Source organism: Uloborus diversus, chromosome 3, assembly GCF_026930045.1.
Source record: "Uloborus diversus isolate 005 chromosome 3, Udiv.v.3.1, whole genome shotgun sequence".
Lineage (NCBI taxonomy): Eukaryota > Metazoa > Arthropoda > Arachnida > Araneae > Uloboridae > Uloborus > Uloborus diversus.
This window is the reverse complement of record NC_072733.1, coordinates 195,262,599-195,290,239: the sequence shown is the minus strand read 5'-3', so window position 1 is coordinate 195,290,239 and position 27,641 is coordinate 195,262,599. Positions and strand designations below refer to the sequence as shown.

Sequence of the window (27,641 nt, the reverse complement as noted above, 5' to 3'; positions counted from 1 at the left end):
TGTTTCAACTTCTTTAACTGTTTTTAATACATACATAACATCTGTAGTTGGCAGGGTTTGTAATTTTTTATATTTAAAAAAAATCGTACTTTTTTCTAATCTAAATCTTTCTTTTTTTTATTTTTAAATTTGTAGATATTAATTACTTAACATGAATGAATATAACATATTTTGTACAATAAATGAAAAAGCAACTTAATAGCTAAACAGTGGTATCACTATTTCCTAGAATTATAATTTTCATACTTTTTAGAAGAAAAACTCTTAAAATTTGTCAGTTTTCTATGTTTATCAGTGCAGAGTCAACACAAAAGTTTTGAAATGGTCTACAAAATTTTGATCTATTTTGAAGATTAAAATAGTTTGTAAAATTTTTTCAAAAGGATCCATAATATTTAAATTGAATTTTCTATATTTCAATCTCGTATGAGTAACCTTATGTTTCTATGCCAAAATCAAACACAAGCTTCGGCAAAAAATTGTTTGTTGTGTTTGAAATTAGTCCTTTTGTATCCTGTAAATATTTCAATTACTTTGATAAGGAAGTTATTTTGGCCTCTACTACTTTCAGTCGGCTTATTATAGTTCTTATTTTAGCAATTATTTTATTTTGTAAAGTCTTTTTTTTTTTTTGGTTAGGAAATTATTTCCTGTTTTGTTTTTGAAAAAATACTAGTTTTCAATCAATATCACTTATTTTTTATTAATTTTCAAAATAAAACATATTTTGATGGCTCCCCCCCCCCCCCCCCCCCCCCCCCCCCCCCCCCCGGTATTTGAATTTGATTCAGAGACGGCTCAAGTCTAATAAGCAGTAAATGCATGTTTTTAAAAAATTTAGTTTGTGCATTCAATGTATTGTATGAAAACAAAAATAAATAATATTACAGTTGTACATATTTTTTCTGAAATACGTTTTAAGAAATGCATCTTCAAACAAGACATTAGTCCTTAAAAAGTAAAATGAAGTCCTTAAAAGCTCCTTACATTAATACCAAAGTGACTATTAATGGGGAAAAAAAACACATTTAGAGAAACGTACACTATATATCACCAAAAGTATTGGAACACTTTCGATAATTCCCATTTTTAAAAATTTTCTCTAGAAATAAGAGAAAAATTGTTCTGTAACTTTTATCACATAAAAGGTATGCTCCATCTGTCATTCCTTAATAAAAATTAAATCAACGTTGCATTTAGGGGACTAGCAACAAAGAGAGAGGGAAAAAAGGTTTTTGATCATCCTTCATTGGGAATAGCTGTAAATAAGCTATATATTCCAGAAATGAGTTTACGTACTATGTAAAATTTATTTTAATATTTTCGTGAAAGTGTCCCTTATATTCACAAAGATAGAAGCTTTTCTCGTAAAAATACAAATTTTATTTGAAGTATTTTGGCTTGTAAACACAGAGTTTTTTCGGCATCCTTTATCAAACTTTCAAAATATTATACAGCATGCAAGAGACATAATAGTCGGACCCCAATTTAACAAACCTCTATTTAATGCATTTTTCTCTATCCCCAACTAAAATGAATACAAAAAACCCTATTTACCGAACAATAAACCCCTAATTAATGAATTATTTTAACAGCCAAAATGTTTTTTTCTTGTTAATTTGAGTTAGGAAATATTGGATTGTTTTCCAAATGTTATGTCCATATTGTCAGAAATAGAAAACAATTTTTCTTTTTCTTCAATCAGAAATTTTTGATGGGCGAGAGGGCAACCAACGAATATGTATTTTGATGCAGAAAGAAATTGTGAAACTGCCATTAAAACTGTTACTTTTTCAAATGGTTTACATGGCCTGGAAATTAAAAAATCATACACTCCTGTTTGAAAATTGCAACACCATGAAGGAAGCATCAAAGTTGAGTGAAATTTAATACACAGTTGAGTGGTAATGGTACAAATAAATGATTACATTTTCAAACCAAACAAAGAATAAAAAGAGATAGAAATTAGTATTTTGTGTGACCAGCATGCCCTGCAATAAGAGCTGCTACACGACTCGGCATGGAGTGAAACAAAGTTTGATATCTGCCTGTAGAAGAGTATTCCATATTGTTCGTATGCGCAACCAAAGTTCATCTGTCGAAGCAACAGGATGAGGATCACGAGCGAGATGCGGCCCAATGAAATCCCACACATGTTCAATCGGTGACATATCCGGGGAATATGCAGGCGAAGGAAGAAGCTGTACCTGCTGCCAATCAAGGTAGGATTTGACAGTCCTGGCGACATGTGGATGGGCATTATCCTGCTGGAATACAACCCCTGGCAATCCTTGCAGGAAAGGGATTGCTTGGGGCTGTAAAACTTGGTTTATGTATCGGGTACTGTTCAAATTGCATACAATCCGTAGCAATTGTGATCGTCCATGATATGCTATGGCACCCCAGACCATAACTCCGAGTGTTCGTCCACTGTGCTGCCCACTAGCGCAGCCAGGATTTCCTCTTGTGGGGGGGGGGGGTATTCATAGCAATCCTTGAATGTATATACATCAATATACCAGGATTGGTAATATATCTTAAAACCAAAAGTACAGGGGTGACAATTACCACCCTCCTGGCTGTATCGCAGAGAGGGTTTTCTTACTCGAAAGAAATATCCAGAAATACAACTGTACGGAAAATGTTAATTTCAACTATTGAAACCATATAATTTTCTTATACATCCCATATTTCTGTATTACTATGTAGTGTAAATAGTGATGTGGATCGGGTAAATACCCAGCGGGTAGGTAAATATTTTTTGGGTATTTACCCGGGTATTTACCCAAGGTCTGGGTAAATACCCAAAAACTGGGTATTTTACAAAAATTGCAAAAAAGTGAATGGGATTTTTTTTAAAAATCTAAATGTGAAATAATTGGTAAAACTGATAGATACATATATGTATTACACAGTTTATAATATTTTTTTATTGAAAGACTTGATGAAATCATGAAAGAAACATATGGTGAACCAAAGAATCTTTCTTTTCAATGTCATAATTGGAGAAGTATAAGCAATTCATTATGAACTTCAGGATTTCAAAATCACAATCTAGGTTAGTCATATCCAAAATGAAAAAAAAGGAAGCATGAGGGATGTTTGGAAGAATAAACTGAGAAGTTATTAAGACTATCGTGTTATTTATTTTATTGATATTTAAGTGATAACATGGAAAATATAGAAACAGTTTTCACATTAATAAGCAAAAAACAGCAAAATATTCTTCTCTGTTGCCTTGCTCATTTGCATTTGCTCCCCTGTAGGGTGGGAAGTTCATTTTTTTGGGTATTTTTCCGAAGGCAGGGTAAATCCCCTAATAATTGCGCATTTTGCAAAAAATTTTTAGGTGGTATTAAAAGGTGACTATTTTCTTTTTTAAACATAAATCCTAAAATAAAAGATTAAAAATTTTAAATGTTTATGTATATTACGTGTGTGTGTATATATATATATATATATGTGTGTGATACAGAATACACCTGAGCAATTGAACTAAGTTTGGAGGAAATTTCTGCATAAGATATAGGTAAATAAATAGTAATAATAAATTGAGCGACATTTCGTTACATTTTGATGTCATGCAGGGACATATTACTGCATTATAAAAGACTAGGACCTTAAAAAATTGATGTTTGCTTTTTTCGTAACCAGTTAATCTTTTTACTTTTTGTAGAATGGCTTTTTATATGTGAAATTTGGCTATCGACATTGATCAGGCATATCCAACACATTTAATGTGAATATCATATTAGATTGCTAAGCTGTTTCACACAATAATTCTTTAAATATGTGATCAAAATACAATTTTTGGGCAAAAATTTATTGTTTTGTATATTGTTGGTTGTATACAGAAAAGTATTTTAGTTGAATATAAATTTTTGAAATAAATACCCGGGTATTTACCCATTTTGGGTATTTACCCGGGTATATACCCTGGGTATTTACCCCTAAAAATAAATACCCGGGTATTTTACATCACTAAGTGTAAAACAAATCTATTATGCTACCACAGTTTAAGAAATAATTTTTTTTAACTATGGAAATCAGTTTATAGCCGATTTTTTGCTTCAAAAGCGACAATAAGAATTAAATGCAATTGACTTTATATAAATATCCAACTCCTCTTTATTTGTATGTAAACAACATTTTTATCTCTGCTCATTAGCAAATTGGTTCCACTGCTTTCTGTCGAATTCAAACAAATTAACAACAACCCTAATAGAATTACTTCTAAAACGAGAAGTGTAAACAAATTATGATATTCAAGGCAATATTAAATTCAAGTGAAATAATTCATTAGAGTGTTATAAATATATGAAAAGATAAAATGGTATAATATAAAAAAAAAGCGTTAAATGTAAATGTAAAAAATAAAATAAAAGTGCAAAGGAAAATAGGCAAAATACAAATATGAATTTTTTTTTAATGGACTTTTTGGTCATTGAGATTAAAAATGAACCTTTACGAGGACAAAGGAAACTAGTTGCAAATACCATTCGGTGGTTACAAAGAAATTTGTAATCTGCGTGACTTTTGTGCTAGCTCGTTCAGAACTTCATCTTCACTAATATGAATTCGATCATGGATGTAAGTCATTGCTAGTCCATTCACACGCTCTTTGCAAGTTTTGTTTCTCAAGTACGTTTTCAATAATTTTAAAGAGGAAAACGACCTTTCAGGGGTACATGTAGTGACCGGAATCGTGGTGAAAATGATGAGAAGGGACCTTATTGTAGGAAGTAAATCAACGTTGCAGTGTTGCAAAGCTTCAATTGCATTTTTTGGTTTTTTTCTTTTACGATCTCTTGCCAAAGAATAATTTCCCCGTGTAATCTTGAAGCATCAAGCTCATAAAAGTCTGCTAGTTTCATAAGATCAGAAGTTACTTCATCGTTTATGTCATCATTTATCAAAAACTGGAAGGGTGTTAATATTCTCTGGTGAGATTCAAATTTCTCATAAAGAACTTGGATGGTGTTTTCCAGAAAAGGTATGAAAAGAGAGCGTCGAAAGTACTCTTCAACGGTATCTGCTGGGACATTATCTCTCTTCGCCCGCCACCATACCATCCTTTCCTTAGAAATTGGGACATCCAAATCAACGCAAAGCTCACTTGCTTTTTCGAAAACATGAGAAAATGTTTCCTCAGCGTTACTTCTTATATTCTCAAGCTTCCTCTTGACGATCATGACTGATTTTATTGTAGTTGAAAGATCCAGATTTTCTTTCTGCAAATATAAGCTGAGTGGCAAGGTCAGAGAAAATACGTGATCAATCACAAAAAGGCTCACCAAGAAATCACGTTTTAGTATTGCACTCTGGAGAAGCTGGGCTTCAGTGGCTGTTTTCGTGTCAAGCTACGTTTTTATTTGTTCCAAAGCTAAAAGCAGAGGGTGTAGAAGCTCTATAAAGCTTGTTCCCGCGCAATGGCATTCAATCCAACGAGTGGGACAGATTCCCTTCAATTTTTCTTTTTTTGTTCTGTTAGTTTCGATTGCTTGAATCTCTACTGTCAAACCTGCCTGCCGCTTCGGGGTGTTAAAAAAATTATGCGCTTGCTCAATGACACCAATGCAATGCCTTATTAATGGAACATAGCATCCGTCAGATATGCAAAGATTTAAGCAATGTGAGCTACAATGTACATACAGAGCTCGTGGGTACGTCTCTTGTATGAGTGCTTGAACTCCTTTTATGTCTCCACTCATAGCCCTTGCACCATCATAACCTTGACCAACTATACATTCGGGCTGGAGATTCAGGTCATTTATGGTTTTGATTATTGTTTCAGCTAGTCCCTTTCCAGTTGCATCAGTGATTGGGATAAACTGCAAGAATTCTTCGTGCACTTTACCCTCCTCGATAAATCTGACGCAGAAAGTCATTTGCTTAATTGTGCTGACATCAGTCGTTTCGTCAACGAGAATCCAAAACCACTGAGCCTTTTTTACTTGCTCAACGATCTTCCTGATGATAATGTTATTGAACGATGCTATGATTTCATTCTGAATCTGCCAGCTTGTATATGTGGCATTAGCTCCTGCTGTTTCTAAATGGTTCTTCAAGAGAGTATCTCCAGATTCAACACGAAATCTCAGAAGAGCCTTGAAGTTCCCCTCTTCTTTCGATTTTTCGTTCTCCAAACAGGCTCCAGAATCTTTGTGACCTCGAAACGCCAATCCTCTTCTGGCAAGAAAAAGTGCTGTTGATATTATGGGTTTCAGCTGCTCCCTGTTTTTCTTGATTTGAGCTAACTTACCCACATCTAAAGCCTTTTCAATGCTAGGAACTTTTTCCGTGTATGTGGCTAAGAATTCACCCGCTCTTTGAAGACAATCAGAGTGGTATTTTGCCTTTTCATGTTCCCGGAAAATTTCTTTAGCCTCTTTCCAGTTTCTGAATGGCTGTCTCACTAGTTTTCCTGGGCACGAACGCTGTTTCCCAACCGTAGTGCTAAATAAGAAGCAAAACTTACAGAATGCTCCGTCTTCGGATGGCGAGTATACAAGCCAGTCCCTCTCACCAAGCCATTTCAAAACAAATTTCAAATTTCTTGGTCCAGATGAGGGAAATTTAAAGCTCAAATCTCGTTTCCAAGGGCTCAAAAGAAGTTCCTTCTTTGTGTTATCATTAATCTGAAAAAAAAAAAAAAAACAAATAAGTTCCTGAAATATACCTTCCAAAAACATACACATACAGTATCAACAAGCTTCGTAATTTACCTGTTTTTCCATATACAAGCCAATGTCGCAACTATACGTCATTGATGAGTTCGGGCTACGTAAATCTGGTGACATTTCATTCTCCTCAAGTTTTATTTTTTTCATTACCAAAATGAGTGGAGTCGGTTCCTCTTTTCTCTCTCCTTCCTCATTACCTGTGAAAAGAAATACTAGCTTAAATATTCATTTGAAATTAGTTTAACAAATAACAAAAAGGGATTTGACTTATGAGAAACGAATATGGGCTAAGAGTATTTCAGTCAATAGAAAAAAATAAAAAATTACAAGAACAGAACAAGAAGAATTTAAAAAAAAAAAAACTTTTAGCTTATGCCTATCACTTTATTATTTTCTTTTCTTTATTGCATAACAGTTTTAAAAAGTAAAACTTACCTGAAGTAGTTGAAGTTGAGCTTGTACAAGATGTAGGAGCAGGCTGGCCGAAGAATCGTCTAATATCCATCAAAATAGCGAAATTGCGCAAGAACTCATAAAACTCTACAGCAGCGACAAACCACAATGGCAGTTTTCTTGAGCAACCAATTAAAAAAAAAACTTTATCTGCTGTTCAAAGCTATATTTTTGATTGCGGAAAACTAACTGGGAAGTAAAAGGTCTTGCAAACAGTTGCAGGTTAATCTGAACTCTTTGAGCCTCAAGGACAAAAACTTTCAATGAACCAGGAATCTCAGTCACATGTCCGAGTTTCAAATTTTGTGCTTACCTCCCTCCTGTTCCTTTGTCCTCTCTTATTGGTGTATAGCTGAGACGACACTCCAGGGACAGGACCCTATAATACTGACAATGTAAATATCTATAGTCCTGCTCCAGGGATTTCCGGGGGTATTGGCTGTGAGAAGCTAATCCTGTGTGAGTAATGTCAAAGACGCTTCCTACCCTTTTCTTCAGACTCGTCAAGTAGTGACACCTATTCTATCTTTCCCGTGAGGTGCAAATTCCTGGAAGTGAAACTGCAGTGCACATTCCTTTCCAACTGCCCTTCACATCACCTGTCGTTTTCTAATCTTTTGTACACCTCCTGTTTTGATCTGGTTTTAAACTCTGCAGTGTACACAAGAATATATCTTATTTAAGTGTATTAATTTCGTGCATTCATTTTTTTTTTGCTAGTTGAACCTTTATAAGGACCTTAGTAAGAAAAAAAATCATAACCCTCTGGGGGGGGGGGGTTCACAGCTAAAACCCCCCCTCGCTGCACCCCTGGTACTGCCTATTGTCTAGAAGAAGCTGTGCGGTCCGTCAGCCCCATACGCACCAGGTGTCTGTCATCGCGAGCTGACGTCACATTTCCGGGTCCACTCCCGGATTTCCGAGCTGTCCGACCCTTGTCCTTCCACTGCTTCCAAACACGCATGATTGTGTTGCTGTTACGCTGTGCACAAGGCCGTATCCAGAAATTTTTTTCGGGAAGGGCCCGGATTAGCACATTGCCCTAACACACACACACACACACACATATAGTATATATAGACACACCAAACTCATAAAAATGTTAACATAGAAGCCTTTTTGTCTCGATTTTTAATAATTTCACTGCTTGGACTGTTGTTAATTTTAATTCTTATTATTTTTCTTATTCACCTTGTAGTGGTAAGGATAACAAGAGAGTGTCCCTTTAAATCGGATGTAGAACATCCATAATTTCAGGGGGTCCGGGGGTTTTTCCCCCGAGAAATTTTCGAAAAAAAATCTGTATTTTGAGGCCTTATATTAGGTAATTGAAAATACAAAAATATGAAGAAAAAAAAAAGGCAAACAAAGCCTTTTAAAAGTTATACATTCTTTTACAAATCAAGATCAAACAAAATAAAAACTGCTTGCTCGACAAATCATGGAACTTCATGGACAGAGAGGAAAAACGAGAGAGGAGAAAAGAGAAGCACTTCGTCATCTGCTCATATCGGCTTTTAGTGAAGTTTGTTTTTGATCACTCCCCCTACCCCCATTTTTTTTTTTTCATTAAATGCCCTACAGTATGAAAATTGTAAAAAATAGTTTAAAAGAAATGGTGTAGACATTCAGAAAATAAGAATGGAAGAGTAATATTCTGGCCATTTGGACAATTCATACTTTATTTTCTTGATAAGATACAAAATTGAAGAACTTTTCAAGGAATTTCAAAAACTTAAATAATTTTCAAAGACTCTCGAACATTTGAAATTATTTGAAGCTCTTTATTTACACTTTTCAGAATTTGATTGCACAATCTTACAAAATGATTATAACTTTGTAAGACACACCCGTTTTAAGTTAAAAATAAATGCAACGAAATATTTCTCGAAACACTTTTTTTTTCAATCACAAGTAGTGCAGAAACTGAAAGAGAGTAGAGTAAGTGTTATTTTTTTTCTCGTACTAAAGGTATTAACAGTATGCAGTAGAAGTAAGAAAAAAAAACAAGCAATAACAAAAGAACTTCCCTGATACTGAATTTGGCATTAAATAAATGCAAGAGAAGAAACATATCAGTCACAAAAATGATCTTGAAAATTATGCTACAAAAACGCGAGAATCGTGGTTTTTGCATTTTTTACTCAGGATGTATCAAGGAGCTGAATTTGGCACATCTTGGTAACAAAATACTCGCCTAATCGGAAACTAGGGGGCCCAGCCTTTGGGAAATCCCCGACTCGAATCAGTACAGTGCAAGTTTTATAACAGTTTTAGGGGGAGGAGGGCAGGGTCGTGCACAGAGGGGAGAAGGGACACCTGTTGGCCCGAGCCCGAGCTTAAATGGGGCCCAATATTTTAAAACCTACGGTTGAAAATATGGGTAAACAATATGGAGAGGGCCCTAAAAAAGCATTTGTGACGGTCCCAAAATTTCTGTGCACGCCCCTGGAGGAGGAAGTGCACAGAAGTCAGTTTGGTAGACTTGAAAAATCTACCGAACTGACAAAGGGCCTGTCTTAACCCTGGACTGCCCTGAATTGAATTGGGAAAGAGAGCAGAAGTCCTAATTAAAGGTCTAAATTTCAAGTGTGCCTTGCAGCTAATGAGAACTAGAACTGCTTTTTCTGTACTTCTTCAAAATATTATAAATTTTGAATAGTAGCAAAATTAAGAATAAAAAAAAACTTTGTTATTTTCCTTTTCTGACATTAGGAATTAAAAAAAAAAACCTTCTTCTGTTTTACGGTACAAAACATTTTGGGTTTCGGGGGGGGCCCGGGCCCGTCAGGCCCCCCCTCTGGATACGGCCCTGGCTGTGCACGAGCGGCTACTGCATGATAAGACAATCCAGCTTCACGAAGACCAACGATTCTGCCTCGTTCAAACTCCGAAATTTGCTCAAATTTCGTTTTCTTTCGTCGAAGTGGCATAGTAAAGATTCAGTTAACGTTTACTCTAGCATATAACCACCGATAATCATACACGCCTCGCTACAGCCGTCTATTTATATTCGGTTTGATCCGCCGTTCAGAGGGCTCTGCTCAGCATACACATGCGCTACCGGTCTGCAATTCTAATCATTCCCTTCTTTACATTTCCTACAATTTTCAGCTCACTCGCGTATGTCCTTCGTGGTGTTGCAATTTTCACAAACAGGAGTGTAGTTATTGCATTACTAGTAGTTAATAGTTTTTAAGAAAATACTCAGGTTTTTGAAGAAACATTCACTTTTAAGTCTCATCTGGTATCACATTACTTCTGTAATGGGTTTGTAAATCTATTCTAGAACTTAGAAAACATGTTCTAATATCCTTTCAATGGTTGGAATTTATTGTACAAAATAATTCACTTTAAAATGATTTCAGTGAAAGAGAATTTGATTTTTGTGTCAAGCAAACGTAATAAACATATTATTTTTGATTTTAGCTTTTTACACGTAATGGAGACTGACATACTGGTCAAATGGACAAAAAATGGTCGTCATGTTTTACAAAATGAGGATCAACGACAATATCGATCAGTAAATGCTTGTGTAAGTGCGCTACATTCATCTGACAACACTGAAGCAATTCACCGTAAGCTCACTCGTTCAGTTAGCAGTGATGATGAAATGATTGATATTACTGCTGGCGGAGAAAGCATGGATAACCTCTTTGAACATACACATGCATCACATAGTATGTAATACATTGCTACGTCTTTTATTTATTTTTTATATTCACTTTTTTATTTTTCTGAGATTATATGAGGCAGGGTAAAAAGTCAGGTGGGATTAATCACTCTGACCAAATTTTTAAGCTTGATTTTAAAAATTGAAGTGGGAGTAGTTTTTTTAGTTGCTTGAACGTTTTAGATAAATATTTATTTGAGCAAAGTATTATTATTGGCATATCATGTTGTATAAAACTTATTTAACAAACAGAACATTAAAAGAGAAAATTCCATTTGTTTGCTAGAATAATTGCATTTTATTGTTTTGGAGATGTTGGCCAATTTTTTTAAAGCAAGAATTAACATTAAAATGTCTTAACTACAAAGGCAAAATTCTTTTTCAAAATCATTCACTTTCTTTATGATGTGCTAATAAAGTACTCGCAATTGTTATAAACTGTATCAATGCCTCCAAAAGAAGGAAAAAGTCCGAAAATGGCAATTTTGCTCACTAATGTATTTTGGTGTAACTTGGATGTAAAATGGACTAAAAATGTGTTTCATTAGTGCAACTAGAAACAAAAGATAAGCTCAGTTTCAAAAGGTGTTTGAACCTTCAGTTAACTAAGATTCCTAATGTTTTTTAAATGTTCATTATTTTATACACATGTACATTAATTGCTTTTGATAAATGTACTAGGCACAGTCATAATATTGTGCTAAATTAATTGCTAATGAGTTTTCAAGTACTTTAGTATTTTTACTTTTAAGCTGGTGTTATGCAAATTATCTCTAAAAAATATTTAAAAATAAAAGCAAAAATCCCGCAAATTGTTCTTTCTATATTAATTATACAGTGCAAAGTAACCTGTTTTCAGTAGTTAATGGAATGTCATTACGAAATTTCATTTTGCTTGAAGAATTGTAGTTAGCGTTAAACGGAATGCTGTCGTTTAACGAACATGAAGCATCTGTTTCATTTTCTGCCAAGGATTTCATTTGGTAGCAAAATAACATGGCAGACAATTGCAGCATCAGAACTGATATTCATTGTCAGATTATTTGAATTGGCACGAAGATACCCAGGTTCCATTTAAGTTCCTTTTCCTTATCTTTTAAAATGCAAAGCACTTATGTATCAGACATAGAGAAACAAGAGTTGATGTTAAAGCTTTTTAAAATTTAGCACAAGGGAGGTTTGCTGGAGTTTTGAGCAATCATACTTTGACTTTTATTGCTAGCCACAACCCTTTTCTCAGAAGGTTCGATTTTCAAATAGTTTTACTAATTAGTTTTGGACATAAAATTTTTTTTTCATGTGCTTATTATTTTCTTGAATTTGCTTTGTTTTTCAACTTTTCAAAAAACTGATGAAAGCTACATTTTAGTGTATAAATGCAAAATGATAAACTGATGTGTGTAGTTATTTTTACTGTTTTTGCTTGTAATTTATCTATTTTCCATCATTTATGTTATGTTTGCACTTATATTTCAAACGTTTTATGCATGTTTTTTTTTGCATGATTCATGTAAATATTCAAATTTAAGTTTTGGTTACTTTGATTCATAACTTTTTTGCATGGAGTTATATTTTTGCATGTTTCTTTTTGTATTGATTGCTTTCCATGTACCTGTTGTAGGGGAATGTCTTCCAAAATTTAATGAATTGAATGATCTGGATGAGTCTAGTAGTGAGTCTGATAATGAGTTAACTAAACTTCAAGGTAATTTTTATGTCACAATTGTAAAACTAATATTTATGAAACTGATGAAATACAGTCAAGTAGGTACATCTGTTGTAAATTTTAGCATATTACAAATACTGATTTTTTGTGTACCATGTATCTTAAGTAAGTATTGTGCATGGAAAGATAGTAAAATCTCAATTGCATTTCTATGGATGTTATCTTTACACTGCTGATAGGTTGTGCAAAAATATATTATACTGTGAGGTTAGAATTTAAAATTGTTTTCACAACAGAGTAAAAGGTTTTCATAAAGGCTCATATGGAAATTATAATGATTCATATGGAAATTAATGTCAAGGCATTTGAGTTGAAAATGATCAACTACCTCTCACATTCTCCCCTGATCATACAACACCTGATACCTACATATATCCCAAGCAGAAGTACTCGGCTATTCAGATTCACTCAAAACTATGCACATATTATGTGAAAAGAAAAGTCTCAGTTTTTAGGAATTTGCAGCAACCTATGCTCGGTTGGAAGAAGTGTGGGAGCTTTATAGTCTTCAGAGCTTCTTTTAATGTATAAATAGCATGAATTCTGCCAATCATGAGAAATTCTCTTAAAATTGAAAAGAAGTGTAGGAGCTAAGATCATGTGAGCTCCTACACAAATTAAGCCTGCCTATGCTTCAGAATCTGTATGACCAATGACTATTATAAAGTGTCTTTAGTGCCCCCTCTCATTTTGAACATTTATACCACAGAAATGAAAATAACACAGGATAACATCCCCAATACTGTATATTTTGGCACACTACTCTTCTAACATTTTGTCATTATTCTGTTCTGTGCATCAATAATTCTCTTTCCATACATCCTCGTATACATAATAGCAAATTCACTGATCGAGTAACCCTGACGTCATCCGCAATGAAACTTGTGCCATGATATGATAATTTGATAATATTTTTTGGTAATGTTTGACATGCAGGGAAATGCTTTATTTTGACAAGGTTGAGCTGGCTCTAGTAACTTAACTGTTTTACTGATAAGACTAATTTTAGGAGAATGAAGAAACAAAAAAGTGGTCAGCAATGAATACTGTCTACTGGATTTTAGGGTTAATCCACTGGAGTTACATGGTAAAATTTTCAACTGTCAAAATATCACCTAACAGGCAATTTCTTTGTTCAAATGTAGAAGCAATTTTCACCCGTCATACCTTGACGGGCGATTTTCTGGTCATGAAATAATTTTTTTGGTTATAATCTTGGTAAGCAAAACGAGCACAGGGTTGAGCCTTTAGTTTTATTTAGTTAAGCAAATGCTCTGTTTTGAATTTGGTCAATCCAAATTAACACTATCAAACTTTTAACTTCTTAAGTCATAGAAGCGACCTACCATCTTCAATTTTTCCAGGGAGTATTTCACTTGGAAAAAGCATTTTTTCTTTCTGTGTGTGGTAACGGCTAGAGCGAGGAGTGTGGGGGCGTCTTTTATTGCAGAGTAATTAGTTTACTTTGTGTCTTTAAGGAGCTGGTTGATCAAGATATCATGATAATTATCTTAAAAATTATAACCCCATACAAAAGCAGAAAAAATATATTTTTCTTGCACTAATTTTTTTGGTTATGATTGATTGACATGTAAGGGAGCACATAAGAGAACCTGCACACAAACACCCTCCAAGCATTTCATAGGTTATAACCGCCAAGCAATTCATTTCAAATAAATATTTATGAGATTATTTTATTTATTCTTCTAGGATTACATGTTTATGGCCAAGTTTTCACTTTTATTTTATGATTTACCTCAAGAAGAAAGAATTAGATACTGTATATTTTTAGTCTTTCTTAAAGAAATCAATGCTAGCAAAAATATCTTTAATAGCATTTTTCAAAGTCTTTACTATTTCCTATAGAAAAACTAATAAAATTACAGAACAAAGTTTTTTTTCTTTTATTGAATTTGGGAGCAAGACTATTTCTCTCCTTTTTGCGCCCTTGACAGAGAGTTATATGTTTAATCGCTGGAACTTGTATATGGCTCCAGCAAAATTTGCAGGCTCATTCCCCTTCCTCTTTTCTAAGAAAAGGGTACTTTAGAAAATTTGTTAAGAAAAAACTATTGTATAGTTTTGAATATGATATAATTTCTAAGGAGAGACAGTTCATTCATTTTTTTACTTCAGCTAGAACCGGTACTGGGTGAAAGCTGTAATTTTTGTCTTCATTTTTGTAAAATGTATCAGCTTAAAGCTTGCAAAGTTGTAATAATCTGTCATATCGTCACCTTTCAAAGCAACAGTAGGATATCTACTTTATTTCTCGGATTAGATGTCTTACTGTTGCTCTGTTGAGACGATATATTGTAACGAGTAATGTCTTTGCATAAATATTACTTGTTACAATTATTGAATTTTTAACCACTCATAAGCTTTGGGTTATTTCTAAAAATATAACATTAACATTTTTTGAATTTCCAAAAGAAATTTTAATATAAAATATCGCTATACTTTATTTTTGAATTCATTACTTAAATTATGAAAAAATAGTTTTGCTATAAAATATTATTTGTTTATTTAGTTAATTCCAATTTTTGAAATTTTGCTTCAGTTGTCTTTATAAAGTATTTAAATTCTCTGAAAAAATTTTATGTGCAGAATCTGTAATTACATTCATAAAAAATAATAATATTAAATTAATAAGTGCTAGTTTGATTGAATCATGCTTTATTAGAAGAAAAGCAGATGGGAATTAGTTTCATTTGAAAAGATTGAGTTTTATAATTATGTTTTTAGGTGGTTCTCAAGAAATAGATGATTTGCCTCCTGGTATTGGTCAATATGACGATTTTCATACCATTGATTGGCAGAGAGATATTGCAAGGGATCGTATGCGACATCGATACATTGTGAAAAAGAGAGGGGATTCCATATGTGATTTGATCCGTGGCTTTCATGATGCATGGTCTGGATGGCTTTGTGTTCTCTTGGCTGGACTGGCTGCAGGTAATTCTAATGTTCATTTCCTTCACCTTTACTTAGAACAAAGCAGAACACCAAACTGTATTTCTTCATTCATTAACAATACTGAAAATCTCTTAGCATTTCACATGCAGTCCATAAGTATACTTTGTTGACAATGTCAGTAAAAATAAAAATTAACTTTTCGAGCTTAAAATGTGCAATAGGGTATGTCATAAAAAAATTTTTTTTTTTAACTTTGACTTCACATTTAGGATGCACTATATTTGCACCCAAGTAACTCATTTCTAGTATTATTTTTGAAAAATATTAAGGTTTAGCTACCGGGAAGCAAGTTTAAAAGTTTGAAAAAATGGCAATTTCCAAAATTTTTTATGAAAATACAAATATTTAAAATTTTTCTTCTAAAACCACTCAAATGCTTCTTTTTAACACTCTTTTCACATATCTTTGTGATTAACTGCATTTCTTTGCAGTTTTTACTGTGCGAATAAACTGTACATTTTTGTGAAATCAACAAAAAACACCTTTTTTACCGTTTTTCGTACATTGCAATATTTTTCCTTTTATAGTCCAGTATATTTTTTTTCTCCATAAATGTGCACTGTGCATCTCTTTGTTGGAAATTCAAATATATTTTATTTCATCAAGAACCGAGAGCCACCACAAAGGCAGTTCATACTCCACTCTGCTCTTCCCATCCATCCTACCAAGAATGATAATCATTACAAGACTTACATTTACATTTACTGCACAATTTTAAACCAATTTCAATTTTTGGACCAGGGTATGAAGTTGTACTAATGATTCAGTTTCGGCATTATGATGGTCAGTATAGAGTTGCTCTTTCATCTCTTGCGTCAACCTATCTTTACCTTGTATGCCTTTCTCTGACTCAACTGCTTTACATTTGACTGTTGCTCAGTATTATGACCAATAACAAGTTCTTCAAATTGGCATAGTAGCCATATCACACTCCAGCTGCTGACAGGGTAATGAAACTGGTTAAAGAGTAGGTAAATTGGTATTTAGAGAAGATTTATAAGAAAAACATTATACTTGGGATCATCAATGTAAAAACTGACTCAAAATCCAACTTCAAACCTGTATGCAAAAGTAGACATGTTTGAAGTCATTCAGTAATTGTAAATACGTAAATAACTTGGCTGGGTGGATGGGAAGGGCAGGATGGAACTCGAAATGTAGCCACTTCCTTGTGGTGGTGGGGTTGTTAATGTACTTGAAATATAATTGCATTTCCAACAAAGAGCTGCATAGTACACATTTATAACGAAAGAAATTATTACTGGGCTAGTAAAAAAATATTGTGATATCCAGAGATAAAATCTAAAAAAAAAAATCAGTTTTGGTTAATTTCGCATATCTTTACAGTTTATGAACAAACTAAAAACTGTGAAGGAAGATAATGCAAGAAGCATTTAAATGGTATTAGAACAAAAATTTTATGCATTTTTATTTTATGTATTTGTATTTGGACTCTTAGAAAGAAAACCCGGAATTATATATAAATTCTGTTTTTCCAGTAGCTAAAATTGTTTTCCCCAAACTTTTTTTTTACATATCAACTCAAAATGAGTAAATACACAGGAAAATGTACATTCCAAGTTAAAAATAAACAAACAATTTTATGTCATACCCTACTACAGTCAAAATATAAAGGAGTTGAATTAGAGAAAGGCATTCAATTAGAAGGAAAAAATGCAAGAGATGGATTTATGAGAACACCTTTATCCTTATGATCATAACGCCGAAACTGAATCATAAGTAACCACTTCATATCCTAGTCCAAACATTGAAATTCGTTTAAAATCGTACTGTAAGTGTAAATGTAAATCTTGTAATGGCTATCCTTTGTTGGGTGGATGGGAAAGGCAGAGTGGAGCTTGAAGTGCAGCCACCTCCTTGTGGTGAGTTCTCGGTTGTTAATGCAAAAAAAAAAAAAAAAATATTTGCATTTCCGACAAAGAGATGCAAAGTGCACATTTATTGCAAAAAATAATAATAATAAAAAAAAAATAAACTGGATCAAAAAAGGCAAAATATTGCAATGTACAAAAAATGGTTAAATAAATCTATTTTTGGTAATTTCACATAAATGTACGGTTTATTCTCGTATAAAAACTGTATAGGAATGTAGTAATCATAAAGATATGTGAAAAGAGTGTTACCAAAAAGCATTTTAATTGTTTTAGAATAAAAATTTTAAACATTTGTACTTTCATAAATTTTTTAGAAATTGCCATTTTTTCAAACCTTTATACTCATTTCCCGGTAGGCCTATTAAGCCTTAATATTTTTCAAAACTAATACTAGAAATGAATTTTTTGGGCGCAAATACAGTGCATCCTAACTGTACAAGTCGAAGTTAAAAAAAAGTATATATATATATATATATATATATATATATATATATATATATATATATATATATATATAACATTCTCCTCTAGTTCATAGTTAAAAAATTTTGGTCTTTTGACCATAATTAATGAATCCTCCGCGGCTGATGAGCTCTGGATTCACTCTTTATCTATTCTTACTTAATAGCTGTTTGCATTTTTCCTTTTTATCATCACTTATTATTTATAATTTGTTTAATATTTGAAATTCGATTGCTTAATTTTATATTTACTTGGCTTTTTAGTTTTGCTGTGTTGCGCATCTATGAGCTCTTGGTGTGATCTTTTCAATATTTTTCACTTTTATATATATATATATATATATATATATATATATATATATATATATATATATATATATATATATATATATATATATATATATATATATATATGAAATGTACCCTAATGTGCAACTAAAATAATTTTTTGACCTGTTAATATTTATAAAATTACATTTATAGCATTCATATTCTACGAGAGCCTTGAGTTTCATGGCCAGTGTCAATATCATAGCATTATCTAGGGCTTGTTTTGGATGGAACTACATAACCCTGGTACATGTGTATGCAGTTCTTCGCAATTTTGTGCTAATTAAGGTTGTAATATTTCCTCTTATTCTATGAAGGGTTTAGATTCAGATAGTGAAAAAAAATAAAAATATTTCACTCTATATTGAGTTCATCCCTTATATTCACAAATGCCTCACTCACAATTTGTCTACTTTTACCAGTCACACGTCATTGAAAAATATTAATGTCGGAAGCTGCAATAACCATTCCATTCTGTTTTTCCTTCTACAGTCAAACCTTAATGTCTCAAACCTCCTTATCTTTAAACCTGAATATCTCAAACCTCCTTATCTTGAAATCCTTGATGTATTGGGGGGGGGGGGGGACCCTGCATTTTTTTTCTATGAAAATACTTATATATTTTCCATATTTTATTTTTCGAAACCCTTGATATGTCGCAATTTTGAACAGATGCAAGTTTCATTTGTTGTTTTTCCTTGGCAATATTTATAGTAGAACCAGTTCCAGAAACAATTGCTTGCAGTTTTTCATCACTTTTCTTAGAAATTTTGAAACAGAGAATTAGGGCAAAATAATAGTGGAGGGTAGTTATGATGGTAGTGCTGTAGTCCTTGTTATCTCAGCGTTTTCCCAACAGTTTAGATTTCTTTTGCATTTCTTCAGAACACGTTGCCCCCTTTGAGGACGGAGGTCAAATTTTAGTCAGTTTTCAAGCGAAAATGGAAAATGTGTTCCTCATCTACATCATTCTGCTTTTCCAGAAGTTAATCGTTTTTTTTAATGAATTAATATATTACAAAAGAGTTTAATGGGAAAATAACTCACATTGAAGATGGTTTGTAATTTGTGTTGTAGATAGTCAAAAACCATTGCCAAGCTTATAACCCAGGGTTCGAAAATATCCAAAATATCCGGTATTTTGATATATATCAGGTATTTTCGATCAGCGAAAACTAGTCTTTAAATAGTAACTATATCCTTATATCACTATTGTTTATTTTATATTATTATTATAAAATATTGGTAGACTTAAAGATAATGTTTATTTCATTACTTATATATAAATACATTTTATGTAAAAGTTTATTTACACCCAAAACCTGTTTTTCAAGTCTTTTTTTTTTATGGAGATTTTTTTTGTGCGTTATATAAAATTTCAATCAGATTGGAATTCAATTGATGACATAATTTTTAAAACAAGTGCGAGATAGTACCTTCCAAGTGACAACATGGGCACCCTGATGGGAAGAGTCACTGTGACCTCCCAAAAATTTCCTTATTCAAGAAATTTTGTCCGACTACTCGGCAGAAATTATCACTTGGTTTATTTTGATTCAGTTTAAATATTACAATTTTGTAAGTTTTTGGGACATTTTCTGTGTGAGACTTTTTTTATGTGGTCCCTATCAACCACATATTTTTTTTTTTAAAACTGTGTTACAAAAACAACTTTCTAAAGCTACTAATGAAGTTTTGAGCAATTTCTTTTTGTGCGTTTTTTTATGTGGTCCCTATCCACCGCATAAAGACAGGTTTGGGTGTACTTAAAATAGTATTTACGTATGAAGGGTATTTACAATCACACATTTGTAAAATGTCATAATTTAATGTTGTAAAAATAAAATATCATATAAGTGATACAAATGCGGGATATTACATTGGATATTGACTATCATTTTAATGTGCTCTGTAAAACTGATTACATATATGCATGTGCCCGCAAAAATTACAGAAGAACATCACAGTATCATACACATAAAATATCACGTAAAATAAAATCAAGAAAAAGTTATTACAAACTTTGTAATATATATTTTTGTTATATGTATTTTAAAATAATTATATATTTAAAAGTTATATTAATTTTAATTGAGTTACTTAAGTATTAGCTGCTTTACTCATTTTTTTTCTTTTGCCAGCATTATTAGCTTCTTGTTAGTTTATTTAGAGAAATCATATAATTCAGAAATAAAAATACTCATAGTCTATGCATAGCAATAAGACATTTTCTTTTTTTAAGACTAACTTTTAATTTTAACTAGATCTAATTAAAATTGTCACATGTTACAAAAAATTTTATGAATATAAAATAATAAAAGTTATTATGTTATGATATTATATTAATAAAATATCAATATACAGGGTGTATCAGTACAGCTTTTACAGACTTTCATGGCAGATTCTAGACGATGGGAAATCACATAGCAATGCATGGTTGGAAACGCTTTCCTGACGCAATAGTGACGACAAAAAACACAAGAAAGACTGGACATGAATAAGAGGAGAAAACATGTTTTTTATTCTTCATACAGCAAAAATACTGGTAAGTTTTTGTCTGGTGCACACGATAGATGTTGTGGACCGATGCATCAGATGATGGTGCATGCACACAAGCGGTTTTTATTACACTGGGAAGTTCGAGACGCACGCTCGGTATTTTCGCTAATGTTTGATCTTCAATGCGCCGGAGATGTGAGGAAATCATGACCTGTGGTCGTAATTTCGAACACCTACTTTGATAACAATCGATGGCTCCTTAATGTTCTTTTTTCTTAGTTTTCTACTGTATGAAGGGTAACAAACATGTTTTCTTCTCTTATTCATGTCTTGTCTTTTTAATGATTTAAGTCATCACTACCGCCCGCGCCAGGAAAGAGTTTCCGACCATGCATTGCTATGTGGCTTCCTATCGTTTAGGTGTACTCTATATGCCCTCAAAGTCTGTAAACGCTGTACTGATACACCCTGTATATCGTATTTTCCTGCGTATTATCCGCGTGCAGCCTATAATCCGCAGGTCCTAAAATCGGCCTGAAGAAAAAAAAGCTTCGTATAATCCGCGGTCAATACGATGTAAAAAAATAAAGTTTGAATTTAACATACCATTTGAGCAACTAGACGAAAAATGTGAAAAAGTAATTACTTTGAAGGCTTAATCAAAATTAATCTGAAATATAATCTAAAATATAATGATTTCTTCTTGAAATCTTGATTATAGTCCACTAATTACTTGAAAAACAAAGAGTCAAGACAAAGGAGCAAATGGTCTAATCTTGTGCAAATGGCTACCTATTTCACTGTAATCTTGCTTATTTTACATGACCTGAATCGCCAAGAGGAAAATTCAAGCAACGTAAAATAACCAACATACAGGCAGGCAGCGAGGAAGAACTTGCATGCTTCATAAAATAAACAACATTCAGTCGCATACGGTCTCGATCAGTGAATCCTACTGTAAAAGTATTGAGGTTCAATGCGTTGGTGTTAAGGGGGGAAAAAAATCACAGATAATCCGCGGTTGTGTATAATCCGCACCTCATAAACTTTGCCTTTGTTAGCAGATAATCCGCGGATTATACGCAGGAAAATACGGTAATATAAATGCAGTGTGTCACTTTTTTGGTTATTTTTAATGATGAGTGAATAACATTCATGTATTTTTTATGTTGCTTATATCATAGTTTGAAAAGTAAATATTGAAAATATCAAAATGTCCTTATATTTTCTAAATAAATATCAGATATATATATTGGCAAACTCTGCCTATACCTATAGCAATAGGAGTTTGAAAGGTACAAGCAGAAACTCTTTCTATCATTGTATAATTATCATTGTTGTATTATAATTCGCAACTTACAACATGTTAGATCATGAATTTTGTTTTCTTTTGAATTTATTGCACAAAATTACAAAATACTGAACTTTGAGAATGCTCAGCTTCCTCTAAAAGTAAAAACTATGAGTTAAAACTTCACAGTACTTACTTTTTACATAGATGAAGCCAAAAAAGTGTGTGGGACCAATGAAAATAGAAATTAAAGTCCTTTTTCGGACCACCCTATTGTAGAGGGGACTTTCACCCATTTTTTTGTTCAATTTTCCAACCGCTGTTTCATACCTTCCAACTCCAACAAGTGTTGTTTATGATCATGAGTGTGTATTTTCTTTATTGATTGGTGTTATTTGTTTTGATTGTATCAATGTATGTACACACAAAATTTTATCAAAATCAGTCCAGTAGATCTGAGATAATCGTTCAAATCTGAGAATTCTCTCAATTTTTCACACTAGCCTCATCTTACTGAGGATTACAGAACATGTAAATAGGGCTGTAATGGATTTTTCATAGGACCTATTTTTGTGAATTATAATTATATTGAAATTAAAAAAATAAACTAAAAATAATGCATCGTATATATTATTTCTCTAGCTTCCTTTGCTGTCTCAATATGAGATCTTCCTCCTTCCTCAATCAAATTCCATTATTTACCCCTCATTTTAAAGCTTATTGTGCTGGCTAATGACAAAAAATATAACCACAGTCTAAAAAATTTCTTTTTTTTTTATCACCCCCCCCTATTTTTTTGTTTTTATTACACATTACTTTAATTAATAGCATCCTAAAATGAAGACACATTTGCTCAGCTTGATGCAGCATAATGCTAATAGTGAGAAGGGCGTGGGTTTTAATTCAGGCAGAAAAATATCATTTGAATGTATTTTTTCTTCAGCGGAATTCTAATCCAAGTTCTGTTAATGTGTAATATAAACTCATTGCAGGTTTCTGAGCTACAGTTCAGTTGTTGTTAAAATCTGTAAACAAAACATTGATTTTAACCATGGTAAACCACAGTTTAACTTTGTAAAAATATTTTAACAAAATAAAAGCTTAAATTTCAATTTATTTTGTAACTTTTCTCTCATTGCTTTATAACTTCCCTAATACTCAATCATATTTGTTTTTTGTCAAAAAAACCTTTTTTTTTTAATCACACTTTACTTCAATGAATAGCATCCGAAAATAAAGACACATCAGCCCAGTTGTTTAGAGTGTCGTGCTTTTAATGAAAAAGGCGTGGGTTCGAATCCGAGCTGAAAGATATCGTTTGGCAGTTTTTTCCTTCTTCAGCAGAATTTTAATCCAAGTTTTCATTCATATTTAATACAAACTCATTGCAAGATTCTGAGCTACTGTTCTGTTGCTCAGTATAATCAGGAAACAAATCATTAATTTTAACAGGCTAAACCGCAATTAAACTTTAAAAATATATTTTAACAAAATAGAAACATGAATTTTAATCACATATATTATTTCTCAAAGGTGTTTTTTGTTACGTTGCCATAACTTCAAAAATAATTAATCAAATATCTTAAGTAAAACATTATTTTATGATTTTTTTCACCGCTTTTGAAGAAAAATGAATAGAAAACTCTCATTGCAATGTTTTTTTTTTTAAAAATCTGTTTATTCTGTTTTATCATACCCGTTTCTTAAATGTATAACGCTCCACCAGTGAAGCCTTATAGCTCATTTAGTTAAATCGTCATGTTGAAAACGAGAAGGATCATTGGCTCGATCCCGCTGTGGGTTTCGTTGTTCTTGAATGACTTTTTTTCCTCGTTATGATTTTGATTACAAATTTCCTGCAATATATTCTCTGAAGTTATTGCAGGATTCTGAACCGCAGTTGTACTATTGCATTAAAAGCAGATAAAAAACATGTTTATTTTAGCATGGTAAATTGCAGTTTCTGGAATGATATTTTTAAGGGTGTTTTCTTTCTTTTTCTTCTTTTTTTTGGGGGGGGGGTAGTACTTAAGAGAAATACAAAATTAACGATTGATTTTTCTATTCTCATCACCATCAGTAAAAAATAAAGCTTCGCATGGGTCAACTAGTCAAAATATATTAGATTTCTGATTTATGAACTACTTCATTAATAGAGGAGTTTGTGAAGTGCCTGATTTGGCCAATTTGATTTTTTGAAGGGTCCATTTTAACTAGTTAATATTTTGTGAAGGGTCCATAGACAGACAAATTTCCTTCGCCCAGAACCTTAGTAAGTAAAGTAGTTCTCTACATTTATAAGATGTACTTTATTAGTTTGACTGAATATAATAATACTTCATAATATTTAGTGTTGCTTTCATTTCTTAGGCGTTGTCTCAGCCATAATTGATATTGGTTGTAGTTGGATGAAAGATCTTAAAGATGGCATTTGTCCCCAAGCTTTCTGGTTAAATCGGGAGCAGTGCTGCTGGTCCTCAAATGACACCTTCTATGAAGGTGACAAATGTGCACAGGTAATTTTTTTTAAAAAGAATATTAAAATTTTGTACCCTTTGCTGACTATATTTTTCCCTGAAAAGAATTAAAATTATTATCTCTTTATTAACTTTATAATAGTATTGCATCCAAAGTTTCAAACGTATGTTCTTAGTTAGTTCATCCAAAATTTTTTGTTGGGGGGGGGGGGCATAGTAGAACTTCTATGTACATATAGTACCATGGAAGGATTGGCAAAATGGTAGAAACCCGAGAATTCCAGGAGAGCAGTGGCGAACACAAGGGGATGGTCCAGAAGGTCCGGACCCTTCACATCGCCCTTGAGTTTCTTTAATTGAAGATAATTCTATGTATGTAGTGCGTAAAATAGTTCCAAGAAAAATAAACAGTAATTTCAGATTTAGTAAATGAAAAAAATAAAATTTATTTTCTCACTTTTTTCCTTTGCAAAATCAAATTATATATAAACATAAAATGTTCAATAATGAAGATTTTGATTAACTATTTTTATTTTTGATTATGAGAAAGGTAAATACTTACATTCTTGTGCTTTCTGGTATTTTAATAAAGTATTTGATACTAATAATTTATTTTATTAACTAACTTTAAGTAATTATTCAATAATTTATTTTTTACTGCTTTTTACTTTAGACAATCGATGAAATCAAAAGAATAAGTTTGATGAGGTGTTGGAATATGATATGAGAATGGTGGACCTTCAGTCCTGAACCTCTCTTTTGAAAAATTCTTGTATGCGCCACTGCAGAAGAGGGTGACTGTAACCCACATTCCTTAGGTTGGCCCCCAAACCTATGGTTACAATACAAAATGCTCTACAAATACAGACACTGACTAATTTTTTTAGTTATTCATCCTAATATACTGCCAAAATGTCAACCTTTTACTCATATTAAAAGATGGTGCTCATTACTCAAATAGTTGTCAAGTTTTGTTTACTTTTGAGTGTTTTATAATTTTGCACTAGAATTTTCGAGAAGTTATAATAAATTTTATCATAGTATTTCATTCAACATTAGTATCATTCAACATTAGTATTACACATGCATAATCGAATGTTATATTACGTCAATTAAGTTGTCTCTGTTTTATTAAGTGCTTTGGGAAAAATTTTACTGATGCCAGTTTTGAAAAGTTGACAAGTCTGCCATGCTGAACTAACTTTTATTAAACAGTGAACTATAATTGTCAGATTGTTTCTCGATATTTATAACGACCTACTTTAGGAAGTCTGGCTTAAGTAGCGACACACTTTGAGCGATGCATCGCCTGCAGAGCTGCCAACTGAAAAGATTGTTGTTTTTACAAACTACAGCTTACCTCACCATTGCTTTACTACTCCAACTTTCTAAATGTAACTCTCATCTTTAAAATATTTCAAGTTATTTGTAGCTTACAAAATCTTTAAAAAAAAATTTGAATGAAATTATTCTTCAAATTATTGAAAATTCTTTCATAGCACCTATTTACTAATATATGGTTTAATGATAAAATAAACTTTTGATCATGGTAAAAATTAATAATTTTGTATGTATACTGTCAGATATTTAAGTTACCATTTGAAATCCGTAACTTTCACTAGTAAAAAGACTATTTTAAAATGTGAAACTGCATTTTTCTACTGGAGAGATAGGGAAATAGTGGTAAGACACACACACACACAAGATGGCCAGCAATTGAGTGTGTCGGTACGTAAGCTCCCTCATGCAGGGCTATTGCAAACATTGAATTTGACCCCCTTATTGTCCAAGAAGGTTAATCATGACTAGTAACTCTTTTTTTTAAAAATTGATCTAAAGTTGGAAGTCACTAGTTGTGGGATTCAGGCTGTAGGGATGGTGGGTCAGAGCTTCTATTTTTGACCACAGCAAGTCCCTTCTGACCCGGGAACCACTCATTGCATCATGTCGGTAAGCTATACAAATTTGTCCAAATTTCGCAAACTGTGGTATTCCTTGTGTTAGAAATTGGATGACTGACTGTATCTTGCATGCTGCAGGAATGTCGACTGATTTAAACTCTCACTTAACAGGAACCATATAAGTCTGCAATCTGAAGAGTCTTTCCTTGCTTGTAATTGATTCAACTGAAAGAAACAAGTGCTTTTGATCTACCAAGCACTGCTAGTACACCCCCAAAGCAGAATACTACTAAATTTGAGACTTACATCACAGAACAGATATCTGAACTGCAAAACAATTCTGTTCAAATAAGGTAGAACCCAGGCAAATTTTTTCCAGAAATTCTATAGATTTCTGTAGAAACTGCAAATTTTCTACAAATGCCATCCAACCAAAGATGTAATTTTTGTGAAAATTCTGCAATTTCTACAGATTTCTTCAAATTAGTCGTAAATCTAAAATTCCTGCAAATTACGCTCGTTTGGCTGAAAACTTGTGCAAAATGTCGAGTTTTATGCATCTTTAGCAAAAAACTTATGATTTTCCTTGAATTTGATGAAATCTGCAGAATTTCTGTAAAATTACATCATTAGTTAGAAGATATTTTCAGAAAATCTTAGTTTCCACGGCATTTCTAGAGAATTCTGCAGAAAATTATGTTTGACTGCCTGCACCTGCTTTATGACCCTTAAGTGCCGTGAATAAATGATTGACTACATAAGGTAAAACTTTTCTGTTCAACATCTTTGTGTAGTCATTTCTTGATTGCACCATTGACCATGTGCTGTTATTCTCAGGTTAAACACTGCTTCTAATGGGATGAGATATTTGGTATGGTGTCAAACTACTCGAAACTCTGCAATGTTTGGAGAAACAAAGACAGAACAATACAGTTCATTAATAATTAAAGTAATGGCAACATATTGAAGGTCAAATGTAAAATTTTTGCTCATTTCAAAGTGAGATAAGTAGCTTAGGGAACAAAAACAGAAAATGAAACATGACAAAAACTATTCACTGTAATTGTGCGTTTGTTTACCCTTTACAGTTGACAGCCCCTCAAAAATCAGAAAAATGACATTTTTAGACCCTGCAAGCCGAAAGGGATGGAACTAAAAATAATATTTCTTAGCCAATTGAGTATTCCATTTATGTACTGCATGTTTAATAAATTGTTTTGTGCACTTAGTTTGTAAAAAAAGATACAGTTGTTTGAAATCGAGTAATTTTGCTAGT

At 32.5% G+C, this 27,641-nt stretch overlaps 2 protein-coding genes across 3 annotated transcripts in view; one reads left to right on the top strand and one right to left on the bottom strand.

Annotated features, from left to right (window-relative positions):
- Positions 1 to 27,641, top strand: part of LOC129219358 (H(+)/Cl(-) exchange transporter 5-like) — a 107,793-nt gene that overhangs the window by 4,468 nt on the left and 75,684 nt on the right. Inside the window, exons 2-5 of one of the 2 annotated variants that reach the window (XM_054853730.1) lie at positions 10,566 to 10,816; positions 12,431 to 12,514; positions 15,281 to 15,490; positions 24,358 to 24,503. In XM_054853730.1, the coding sequence (XP_054709705.1) occupies positions 10,579 to 10,816; positions 12,431 to 12,514; positions 15,281 to 15,490; positions 24,358 to 24,503 (678 nt within the window). In that variant the 5' untranslated portion in view covers positions 10,566 to 10,578. The remainder of the gene's footprint in view (positions 1 to 10,565; positions 10,817 to 12,430; positions 12,515 to 15,280; positions 15,491 to 24,357; positions 24,504 to 27,641) is intronic. The other variant, XM_054853731.1, reaches the window with a different exon arrangement.
- LOC129219113 (zinc finger MYM-type protein 1-like) lies at positions 203 to 6,767 on the bottom strand. The gene is made up of 3 exons (XM_054853433.1): positions 6,726 to 6,767; positions 5,732 to 6,638; positions 203 to 225 (listed from the first exon to the last, which is right to left on the bottom strand). Exons 1-3 carry the CDS (start codon positions 6,765 to 6,767, stop codon positions 203 to 205), a joined length of 972 nt encoding a protein of 323 aa, XP_054709408.1.

Coding starts and splice junctions, on each gene's coding strand:
- LOC129219113 (XM_054853433.1), bottom strand. CDS start 6,767: ATGACGTATAGTTGCGACATTGGCTTGTATATGGAAAAACAG. Junction 6,639..6,725: donor GCTTGTATATGGAAAAACAG/GTAAATTACGAA, acceptor TTTTTTTTTCAG/ATTAATGATAACACAAAGAA. Junction 226..5,731: donor CGAATGTATAGTTGGTCAAG/GTTATGATGGTG, acceptor TTATAATTCTAG/GAAATAGTGATACCACTGTT.